This window comes from Cynocephalus volans, chromosome 8, assembly GCF_027409185.1.
Source record: "Cynocephalus volans isolate mCynVol1 chromosome 8, mCynVol1.pri, whole genome shotgun sequence".
Taxonomy (NCBI): domain Eukaryota; kingdom Metazoa; phylum Chordata; class Mammalia; order Dermoptera; family Cynocephalidae; genus Cynocephalus; species Cynocephalus volans.
This window is the reverse complement of record NC_084467.1, coordinates 111,202,097-111,214,711: the sequence shown is the minus strand read 5'-3', so window position 1 is coordinate 111,214,711 and position 12,615 is coordinate 111,202,097. Positions and strand designations below refer to the sequence as shown.

The window sequence follows — 12,615 nt, the reverse complement described above, 5'->3', positions numbered from 1 at the left end:
ATATCTGTGTGGACAGCAACTGATTAACACCTTTCATCATATCAGTGATGAAATAATGGGAGCTTGTAGAATTATGACAGATAGGTATTTGAAGTTTTATAAGACTTGGAATGTCATATTTTAAAAAATTTATAGTCTTTAGACACCCCTTGAAATATATGCTTGCTAGTACATCTGACTTCTGCAGGGTGACAGATTAGGACATGGCTCCTGTCTGTATTTGTAACCTTAGAGGTGATGGGCTCTTAAAGCAGATGCTTCCCAGTGCCCAGCCTGGTGTTAGGCATTAATAGGTGCTCAGTAAGTCCTGGTGGAATTGAAGGGAACCAATCAAGACCTGTTGACTGACAGTGGTTGAGAGATGATCCTTTCAGATGATTAGAAGTGCAGGGTTTCAGCTTGGAGCCACAGGTAAAACCAGCCACTGCGTACAGTGAACATACCCTGTGCAGAGAATCCAGGGGTCAGCTGTAGAAATGACATTGGCTAGTGGAATTTCATTCTGCTTCCCCTGACTGCCCTCCCAATATTTATCTGGTGGGCAGGCCCCATATAGGAGGGGTGTGCATGTGTATATGCATGTTTGTGTTTGTGTGCATGTGTGTGTGTGAGATGTGGTGATTCTTCAGAAATGTGGCATTCCAGGGTGTTACGAACACAACGGGGCTTATCCACAATCACAGGTCAGTCATTTGGAGAAAATCCAGCTTCTGATCCATAAAGCCCAAAAAAGTTGGATACTCATTTTTCCTGCTTCTCGGCTTGGTTTATCTTTGGTGGAGGCTCACATCTTCTTAATCCAGGCATCTTTGGAGCAGGAGAAGAGGAGGTAGAGAAGACAGTGTGAGGCTGTCCTGCTATGATGCATGGCCTGGTGACTTCACAAGCTGTGTTAGGATTTAGGAGAGGAGGAGCCGGGGAATCACTCTGAGAAGGCTGCTTCTCTGAGGGGAAGCACATGGCCCCTGTCCTCCTGGGCCCCAGTCTGAGGAAAGATTACAGCTCTTGAGTTTGGGGAGCCCCAGTCTGATAGAACCTGCTCATCACAACCCTTAAACATCCAAAGCCACACACATGCATTTTCGTGACCTAGTGCTGACTACCTATGTAAGTGAGGTTAAAAGGGCAATGGGGGCCGGCCCCGTGGCTCATTCGGGAGAGTGCGGCGCTGGTAGCGCTGAGGCCGCAGGATCGGATCCTATATAGGGATGGCCGGTGTGCTCACTGGCTGAGCGTGGTGCAGACCACACCATGCCAAGGGTTGCGATCCCCTTACCGGTCAGAAAAAAAAGAAAAAAAAAAAAAAAAGGGCAATGGGTGATTTGTAAAGAATAAGATGGACATAGGTTGGGGGAATGGGGGCTTTGGTAGGCAGAAATGGAGCTTGGAAGTCCTTTGCATTGTTGACAGGGAATGGGAACAGTTTGCTCTTACAGTCCTGGCCCAAGAAGTGTCTCAGAGCCCCAGACATGCCCTGGGCTATCATTTCTGTCCTCTCTCCAGCCCTCCTGGGCCAGCAGTTTGAAGGGGTGGCTGTCCCTGGGTGTTATGTGGGGAGAACAGCTTAGAGGTGTGGTAGAAGGACAGCTCTGAAGTGGCTCATGACTGCTGGAATTTCCTCTCCAGGAAGCTTCCCTGGATTCATCCCACCCACTTATTCTATCTCCCTCACCACTTTCTCTTTCCAAGGCCTCCAGGAATGATGTGCTAGTCACAGCCTGCTAATGACATGTCCATTTAACTTGTCTTCTTTTTCAAGTTATAACTCTGCTCGAGGGCAGGCTCCCCTTTACTCTGCATCTTAATATTTAAAAAGTTTATAGCTCCTGGGGCTTTATCAGGACATTTGACTCTTAAGCTGGCCCTCCTGTGGGTGCCCCTGGAGCTCATCATTTTGCCGAAGGTGAGGATCACAGGTAAGTTGTTCAAATATTCCTGAAGAGCTTATAGGTGCATGCAGGGTGAGCAATGCACCTAGGGACCGTGCTTGCCTGGGCTCGCACACTTCCCGTGTGGATGACTCTTCGGCTTATGGGCCACTGTCACATATCTTTATGCCTCACAACAGTCCCATGTGCCCAGTGATAACCTCATTTCCAGGTAAGAAAGTAGCTTATGGAGGCTAATGGATTTGCCCAAATTCCCACAGCCTTTAAATGGCAAAGCCAGGATTCAGACTCAGTTCTTTTAATTCTAAATCTTGCGTTCTTTCCAAGCACCACACACTTCTCTCTGGATCAATAGGAACTGAATGAAGGGATGAGTCCCAGCCAGGCTCAAGTTCAGGCAGGGAGCAGAGGATGCTTTTGTGAATGCTCCCAACTCCTTTGGGACAATTTTATGCATTGATAGCCTTTGGGAGCTGGAAGGACATGAAGAGATCTTCCAGTCAACCCTCTCATTTGTAGAGATCAATAAAGAAACCAAGGTCCAGAGAGGCTAAACCACTTTTAAAGTCCACCCAGCAGGGCTGAGACTAGAACCTGGGTGTCTGGATGCCCAGCTCAGTATTCCTTCCACTGTAGATTTGGGTTGTGGTTTTCTGCTTTCTCCTGACCAGAGTATTTCTGGGTGCTGGCAGTAAGAGGAGGCAGTAGTTAAAATGTCAGTAAAAGTATTTCTTAGTTGAGTCCAACTGGATGGAGGAAGCTGCTGGGCCTGGGGAACTCTAGCCTCTGGGCCTGGAAGTAAATGATTTATATCACAGGTCCAGCTTTCACAGCCCAAGAGCTTTGTAGCCTGAGGGCTCAGGGCCTACATCCTGAGCTCCTATATAAACTTTATGAGCAGGGAGGAGCAGTGAGCAGCATTTGTCGGCCCCTGTCCTGCTCTGAGATAGGGAATGTTGCCTGAGGCCTCTCAGGACTTTCCTGAATGATGGTAGTTGGTGGTCTGAGAATGTTGGCTCCTTGACCAGCCTGTCTGTCTACTGATATTCCTAGGGTGGATTTGCATGTTGTTCTGAATCACAAGTCAAATGGAATCATGGAATTAATATGACAGAAAGAAAAAAGCACAAGCATTTCAAATCTCCAGACTTTTAGGCTCTTTGGCCTAGAAGCTTTAACCCATGTTTTCTAGCCATGTTCTACCTTAGATGACCCGTGCCAGCCTACTTTGTTGCCTTTACTGGGGACCATTGAAAAGCAAGGCAAGATAAGTGTTCTCTCTATTTTGGTTTTAAATCCAATTTTGATTCTTAAATACTACTTTCAGGAATTCCCTGTGGCTGCAGTGGGCTTTGTGTGTGACTTCTTTCTTACCCACAAACTATTAGCATAATTTACAACTAAAAACCAGAATCTATATCCCATCTCTGTCTTTACCACAGACCTTGTTCCTTAGACTTGCTGGTTATCCTAAATTTTTGCTCATTCTTCAAACTATAGTCCTTACTTTGATAGCTGAACTTGTTGAATTCAGGTGGATGACTTGGGGCAAACCTTCCCACTGCTTAAATGATCACATTTTAGTTGGTGGGTCTCTAGTGACTTCTTTGTTTGGTTCCATCCATGTAATCAGAGAATTCCAAGGTAGGGACTGTGGAACCAAGATTCACATCTGGTACAGGTTTCTAGGACCTTCCCTTCTGGCCTGGGAACACCATCCAGGCAAAATTGGATTCCCTTAAATCTCCATATCCGCATTTAACTCAAGGGTGGACTTCAGAGTGAATATTTAATAAATATTTGTTGATCAGCCAAGGAAATGATGACAATTTAGTGTCATAGTGCAGGGCAAATAGAATCTCATTTAGTTTTCCATGGAAAGCAGTTTAAATTAAGTGGCCATGGTGAAATACTTTCCCCTGCCACCCCTCATCTTTAATCCAAAGTGCCTGATTCCCCCACTGCTTCTTGCCTTTTATTTTTTAGAATGCCCTTTGAATCATGCCTTCCCAGAAACTGTGTGCGCCTGTGATCTGATGGTCAGCCTCCTGGACTGGGCCTGAAGCAGAGCCTGGTTAGTCTCTGGTCTGTTCTGAGGGTAGGGATCAGAGTATTTCCTTTGCTGAGGTCTTGGCATCTTGGGGGGCCAGTGCTCCTAACCTGGCCTAAGCATTAATGACTTGTGAGCCTGGGCAAAGACCTGCTTCCTGACCTCAGTTTCTCCATCTAAAAGACAATCTGACTCCCTCCCATCCCAGTTTCCTTTTGGCCCCTCCTTCCCACGACCCCTCTCTGGACAGGGAGGAGGGAGAGATGACGGTGGCCAGAGGCAGTGATAGGGAAGAAACTTGGTGGGATGACAAGAATCACAGGCCTCTGGGAAAACGGCATGGGAACTTCATACCTCCCTTGGGTGCCAGCCTCAGACTCGAATCAGAGGAATTTTGGGAACTTTTCTCATGAGAGCATTTCTGCCCCTGAGCTGAATGTGGAGGAGGAGGGAGGGATATAGCAGGAGGGCTGGGGGAGGAAAGTTGGCCTGCTAAGAATAACCTTTGCAGAGTGTCATTACCCAGGGTGGGTATAATTGCACAGGATTAGGAAAGGCATGTGGGCAGGCTGCGGTTGCTTTAGATCCTCCTGCAATTAACATATGCCACTTTGGATCCCAGAGGAAGGATTAATTTGTGTGATGTGTATACATAGGTCTATGTGTGTATATGTGCTCCTGGGCAGTGAATCCCCTGGTGGTGGAACTGACCCACTTACCCTCTAGTAAGTCATTCTGCTGTACAAATGTGCATGCATGTGTGCATGCACACACATACACACAACAGGCAGTTTTACTACACATTTGAAAAGCAAAGAAAAAAGTCACCTATAATTCCAGTATCCAAATACAACTGATATTAAAATCTTGGAGAGTATTTTTATCTTGTTTTTTTTCCCCATCTATACTCCCCTTTATATAAACTCTCAATTGTGGGTTCTGACTCTCCATGTGACACTTGTCATACACATACCCCCATGCCACTTCATGGTCTCTGTGACCATTAGTTTTAATGGCTATACTCCATTGCCCACTCCTCTTCCTACCACTTGGACTTCCAGCTCTCCTGCACCCTCTGTACCCTTGAAAATGCTTTATTGAATTTCTTTGGTTCTTAGTTGTCTCCCTGGTAGACTGCCTGCAGGGAGTTTACCTTCCTTTGCGTACAGTGTTGGCTGCACAGTAGGTGAAGAGAAAGGTTTGCTTAGCGTGGACCACCCTCTCTCGCCACAACCCTTTACTTATTGGCTCCCCTAACTTCCTTGTGTGTAACCTGTGCCTCAATTTCCCTAGACTCTATCTTGCTCCATAGAATCATTGATTTTCCCCCAAATGCTGTTTTCCTCTTGTCTCCTTAAATGTTATCTTCTCTTCATGAGCTTCTAGGCCAGGATGCCCCTGGGAATGTGTGGTCTGAAGGAACACCTTTTGGTGTGTGTGTGAGAGGGTGTGAGGAAGGGGAAGAGAAGGAGCAGACAATCTAGTGGGGGACTTTGGAAAATAAGTCACTTAGAACACTTATGTGCAACGTGCTAAGTACCTGAGGGAGGAGGGATGCAGAGAAAAGAAGTAACTGGAAAAACCTTCTTGGAAGAGGTGAATTTTGAGTAAGGATTGGAAAACAGTGAAAACTGTAGATAGATTTCTCCAGATTTGGGCTTTGGCTGTCACATTGCTTTTGCATGCACACGTGCGTGTGTGTGTGCAATTTGTATATACGTGTATATCTTTGTGTGTTGTGTGTGTATACATCTGTGAGTGTATATGTAATGGCTGTACATATATCTATTTGTGTGATGTTTGTACACACGTCTATGTGTGTATATGTGAAGCATGTACATATGTCTGTGTGTGTATGTGTGTGTCTTCTCTCCTCAGAACCCCACCCTCCACAGACTTCACCATCTCTCCTTATGCCCCACTCTTTCTCAAGCCAGTTTCTTTTCTCCTAGGAAGGTGAACAAGATTGCCAGCCCTCCTTTGTGACTCAGGGATTGCTCTCTCATTCTTACTTGTCAGCCAGCCCTAGGTGTCCACGGTAACTGGGGGACTGCATTGTTCCTGTATAACAATGTTACTGCAGAACTGACCCACATCATTCTCCACCAGCTGTGTCTCTAGCAATACAGTGAATTTGCCCTGGTTACAACATTTTTCTACTACTAATCTTCAGTGTCTCCATATCAGGATCAAGTCCAGATTTCTTAGCTCAGAGGGCCTTTTGTGGTTCAGTTTCTGCCCACCTCTGACATTGCCCTCCAAACTCAGCAGCCCCCTCACCTACTGAGTCAGGTTCTTTTTAGTGCCTTCATATTTTTTGCTATGCTTTCCCCTGCATCTGCAAATGCCCCTCTCCTCAATTTGCCTAACTTCTATTAACCTTCCAATACTCTATCAGACGTCACTCTTCCAGGAAACCTTCCTCGGCATCCTAGTCTGATTGAGAGTGCTTCGTCCTGCAGCTCAGTGAGCCTGTTTCTCTCTAGACTGGGGTGTCCTTGCAGGGGCTGGGTCTTGTTCATCATCTCAAGCTCCGGCATGATGCCTGCCATAGCCCATAATGAATGCGGGTAGAATGATGTGGTGTGTCACGTCGGCCCACTTCTGCAATTGTTAGTGACCTGGATATTAGATGTTTTATCCTGGGTGGGGAAGACGTTAAGTTGTTGTCTTATTTTCACCTACCCAACAAGATTGTTTGCTCCCGGAAGGCAGGGATGACATTGCAGCTCTTAGTAAACCTGGAGCCCATGGGCATGCCAGGCAGTGAGTCAGTATGTGTTGAAAGAAAGGAAAAAAGAGGAAGAATGAAGGAGAGAATGTGGAGGCAACGAAGAGGAGAGGAAGGTATAAAGGATAGGAGAATTGTCTCAAGATTTGTAACAATGTTGGTTTGAGTCTAGTCAGAATAATATCCTCTCTCCCAACACAATTCTGGGTTCTCTTCTCTAAATCTGGCAACTCCAAGAAATTATAAGGCCTGTTTGGCCTGAAAAGAGGGAGGTAATCAATATTATAGCATTTTAGAAGTTTTAAAGGGGATGTCATCACAGGTTTATGAATTATTGATGTTATTTCATTATCAACGTGATTGTGATGTTAATATCTAAGTAAATTATTCATGGCATTTAGTTGCTTTCCATGTTAGTCAGGATATTTTACTCCGTGTAATCCCTGCTGGGTCCCGTACGGATTGCAGAAGAGTTACATAAAATGAAGTGTGCTTGCTGCTAGCGAGTCACAAGCACTCATTTTAATAGCTATGTATGGCTTTTAATGAGTACTAGAACCAGCTCTTCAGATTTAAGATTTTGTGGATATTATTGGTTAGGATGAGATAAAGGAAGGTAACACTATGGTAATATATTTTTAAAAATAAAATTGACTAAGTAAAAACAGTGAGTTGATCTAGAGAAAACTACTAAATAAAAGTATTAAATTAAATAAAAAGTATTAAGTAAGTTAGGTAGGTCGTACATGCATATAGGAGAAACTGAAGGAGGTATGTGGATTATGGAGGTTTAGGAAGCACCAGATTAAAACACAAGTCCTACTGTTTCTCTGGGGAATACAGAGCTGTGAGGCAGGAGTCCTGCCCCTGTGTACAGCTAAGCTAGGGGGGCGAGGGAGGTTCGGAAGTGCGAGAACAGATCCATCCCTCTCCCTGCCAGATGGATCGTTGGACTCAGGAGGTGACCCAGAGCCTCTGTCTCTGGAGGCAGGTCAGAGGCAGGCCGTGAAGAAGGCATGTGTCCTTGGAACCCCTAGTCCTACCTGTAGTGCCTCCGGCTTCTACTCTTCCACCTCTAGCTCTTATCGAAAATGGTCCCTGGTGAGACTTTGGCGACTGAATCGGTGTCAAGAGACTTGTGGTGGAATCTTGGTTATATCACTTGCCTGTGGGACCACAAGCATGTTACTGAACTTTTCTGTGTATTTACGTGTAAAATGGCTTTGATTTGCCTACATCTTGAAGCAGTTCTGAGGGTTAAACAAAATCTGTGATGTGGGAAAGCTACTGCAAAAGACTTGGCGTTTGACTAAGTGTTTGTTCAACTCTAGGAAAGATTGTACAATTCATTTAAATTAGAGTGGAGGTAGTTGGAGTAGTTCAAGGTGGGTCTGCATTCAGGGAGCGTAGTTTATCAGCATCAGAATTATAGTTGAAAGGATAAAGTTCTAATGGTAAAATGTTAGGTGTCAGTGACAGGATGAGGGTGGAGGAGAGATCAGGAGAAATATTTCAGTGACAGATTTTTCTGGTGGGTTGGTGTGGAGTTGGAGGCTGGCTAGCCTCATTCCTTTTGTCTGGTTCTCTCTCATTTCTTTCTTGGAGTTGCTCACTTAATACTGTTATTAGCAATGATAACAACTACTGTTTGTTGAGCACATCCTATGTGTTCATACTATGTTAAGTGCTCTCCGTGTGTTAAATCATTCAAATCTCACCTTACTCTGTGGTACTCTTATCCACATTTTATTTATTTATTTATTTATTTATTTTTTTGTCCTTTTTCGTGACCGGCACTCAGCCAGTGAGTGAGTGCACCGGCCAGTCCTATATAGGATCCGAACCCGCGGCGGGAGCGTCGCAGCGCTCCCAGCGCCGCACTCTACCAAGTGCGCCACGGGCTCGGCCCATCCACATTTTATAGATGACAAAAATGAGGTGCAAGGAGCACAAAGAGTTTGTCAAGGTCACATGCTGAAAAGTAACTGAGCCCAGACTACAGTCAGGTTTCTGTGACTCTAAAGCCCATACTTATTCACAACTCTGCCATCCTGTGTGACTCTTCTGCATCAATGTCAGCATCAGCAAATATTTTCTGAGAGCTGTCTAGTTGTCACACACTGCTCTAGACAGAGATAAAATAGACAAAAAAATCCCCTGCCTCTGTGGAATGCACAGCATAGCTCAATGAGTTATATGTTACAGTTCACTGATATATTGAAATGGTTAACTGAGCTACTGAACATAGCTCTGTGGGACGAGGACTGGGTTTCATGCAATGCTGGGCAGCTCACTTTGCACTATTGAACTCAGTTTCCTCATCTATGCAATGAGTGGACTGGGATAGCTGATCTCCAAATTTCATTTAGCTTTCATAAGACTGTAAACTTCAGGAGGGAAGGACTAAATGCTTCCCTCATAAACTTAGGAAATGACTAGATTACTCTCACGTTTCCTTGCACAAATATGCTGGCAGACTGATTTTCCCTTTGTCTGGTGGCCACTCTCCCACTGAAACCACTGGCATTGGGTTGAAGCGGCATGTGGAGAGTTCAGCCCAAGCAGAATTTGGGTCAGAAGGTCACTTTGTTGGGTTTGGTTCTTCAGCCCTGGGGATCTTCAAGGCTGTGGTCTCTGAGGAACCCAAAAAATAAAGGACACTGAGAAGATGGAATTAAAGCTGATTTATTAAGCTTCCATGATAGAATAGAGGAGACTACTGTGGCTCCCTTCAGCAGGAAATGCTCAGGCTTTGGGATTCCAAATCAACCTTGCTTTGGGTTGGATGGAAAGAAGGTTCTTAGCCAAGCCAGATATTATCTCTTGCAAGAAATCTCTTCCAGCACTAGTTTATATGCCCCCTTTCTGTGTCCCTGTAATAGCCTTAGCTTACCTTTTTTTTTTTAAAAAAAAAAACCCAACCCAAACCCGGTTTCCATAGTGTGTTTGCATCATGTGTTGCATGTCCGTCTCCCTTGCTGGACCAAGAACTCCTTGAGGATAGGACTGAAACTGGTTAATCATTAAGCCTCCAGTACTTATCCCAGTGTCTGTCATACAGTGGTGCCCCATAAGTGTAGTTTAAATAAAACTAAGGCAGAACATTCTGGCCAAGATGATTGTATCCAGTGGGGAGCAGGTAATCAGACTTTTGAGAGAAGAGGAAAAAGAAGAGAAAAAGAATGTAATTTAGGAGATGACTGGCATTTGTGGCCCTACGAGGATGTTAGTTCATTGGAGGATGAGCTTGTCCTGGTGAATAGGCCATTCATCCCACCTTGGGGGCCCTTGGTGGCACCACTACTAGCACCATCATTATCATCATCACTTAGGAGTTGGCTATGAACAGGACGTGTGGATGCCACACTTAATCCCCAGCCTTGCTCAGCATAGGATCAGACCTGGGAAACCCAATAAAATTCAGAGGAATGTGCCAGGAAGGGGTGGGGGCAAGGTGACATTAATTGCTGCTCTCATTGTGCCTAATCCCCTAGTGAATCAAATATGAGACAATGGAAGTGCTTCAGCCAAACCCTTGGCTGGTGGAAATGGAATTAGCCTGGTTTGAGTCCAAATTACTTGTTTTTGTTGGAATGAGTTTCAGAAATGCCATTGAGTTCCAGAGATGCCACTGCTGTTGTGGTTACTCTGTGTTACTCTGTGTGGACAGACTGTTGTAGGCAAGGCAATTTGTTTTTCTTTAAAATAAATTGTTTTCTGATTCCTGAGCCTAATTACTTACCTTGCTATCTCTGGCAGAACAGGCCGAGTGTCCCTCAGGAGGGCTCAGCCTCTGTGGGAGTGCTGGGCCAGGTGTGGTCAGTGGGGCCTTGCTGCCACCACTGGAATGTGGCCTCACACTCCTACTTGGTGACATCATGACACGGGAAGTGGCAATTAGCAAGACCAGGCTCTGACAGGTCTGGCTGAGGCTTACTCAGGGTGGGCTGAGAGAGACCCTAAGAGCCAGCCTTGGCGTGCTTACCTCACTCTCTTCTCATTTTTCTTTCTCTCAGATACACACAGGAAATTGCCATCATGGACAAACCCCAAATGGAGTAGACATGGAAGGCTGAGATCCAGAACAAACTGCTGTGGCTGGGGAGGAGGAAGTGAAGTCCTAGAGTACCCAGCCTGGGCAGTATCAATGTGTTTGCTGCCCTCTTTCCAGGCTACTTTCCACGTACCTTGTCCTCACTTGTCCTGCCAGATGGCAGCAGAAAAAATGAGGAGGCTTTGGTTTCAGTAGCCACATAATCAGCCCTAGATCTAGAGTTGCTTTTTTCTTTGTGCCTAGTTTGACTTCAACACCTCTATTTTCATCTTCACTAATACCATTGCTACCATGTCTATATTGCTATTACTTTCAATATTATCCAAATGCCAACACCCTATTGTTATCATCTGCTACAACAGCACCACCCCTACCGCTCATTCTCACCGCCTCCACCAGCTCCATCACCTTCATCACCTCCACCACTACCACCATTACCACCACGGTCACAAGGACTGCCACGCCACTTCCACTCTTTCTCACCGTTGCTATCACCACCACCACCTCTGCGACCTCCATCATCTTCACAACCTACATCATCTCCACTGTCACCACCTCCATCATATCCACTGCCACCACTATTATCATATCCATTACCTTTAGCAATACCAACCCTGTCATAACCATCATTATCTCCACCACTACCAGCATCACCACGATATTACCACAAATATTATCATGCAACTTCCACTCATTGTTATCATTACCAACACCACCAACATTGCCTCCACCACCACCTCCACCATTACAACCGCCACCATCAGAGTCACCTCCACCACCACTACCATCACCACCTCTACCACCTTCACCTCCACCTCCACCACCACCACTGCCACCTCCACCTCCATCACAACCTCCACCACAACCTCCACCACCTCCACCACCACCACCACCATCTCCTCCACCACCACCACCTCCACCACCACATCCACAACCTAAATCACCTCCACCACCTTCACCACCACCACCACGACCACCACCACCTCCACCACCTCCACCTCCTCCACCACCTCCACCATCACGTCCACAACTTCCACCACCACGTCCACAACCTCCACCACCACGTCCACAACCTAAATCACCTCCACCACCACCACCACCACCTCTACCATCTCCACCACCACCACCTCCACCACCACCACCACCTCTACCATCTCCACCACCACCACCTCCACCACCACCACCACCTCCACCACCACCACCACCACCATCACCACCACCTCCACCACTACCACCACCACCACCACCACCACCACCACCACCACCACCACCACGTCCACAACCTAAATCACCTCCACGTCCACCACCACCACTGCCACCTCCACCTCCATCACAACCTCCACCACAACTTCCACCACCTCCACCACCACCACCACCATCTCCTCCACCACCACCACCTCCACCACCACATCCACAACCTAGATCACCTCCACCACCTTCACCACCACCACCACCTCCACCACCACCACCACCACTTCTACCATCTCCACCACCACCACCTCCACCACCACCACCACCACCACCTCCACCACCACCACCACCACCTCTACCATCTCCACCACCACCACCTCCACCACCACCACCACCACCATCACCACTACCTCCACCACCACCACCACCATCACCTCCACCACCACCACCACCACCACCACCACGTCCACAACCTAAATCACCTCCAACACCACCACCACCACCTCCACCTCCACCACCTTCACCACCGCCACCACCACCTCCACCAACTCCACCACCACTTCCACCTGCACCACCATCACCACCACCACCACCTCCACCACATTCACCACCATCTACACCACAACCACCTTGTCCACAACCTAAATCACCTCCACCACCACCACCTCCACCTCCACCACCTCACCACTGCCACCACCAC

The 12,615-nt window shown here is 46.8% G+C and overlaps 1 protein-coding gene across 1 annotated transcript; it reads right to left on the bottom strand.

Moving 5' to 3' along the window:
- Nucleotides 1-11,094: 11,094 nt before the first annotated feature.
- LOC134384274 (eggshell protein 1-like) lies at nt 11,095-11,572 on the bottom strand. Its single transcript, XM_063105838.1, has 2 exons — nt 11,445-11,572; nt 11,095-11,365 (listed from the first exon to the last, which is right to left on the bottom strand). Exons 1-2 carry the CDS (start codon nt 11,570-11,572, stop codon nt 11,095-11,097), a joined length of 399 nt encoding a protein of 132 aa, XP_062961908.1.
- Between the last annotated feature and the right edge of the window lie 1,043 nt (nt 11,573-12,615).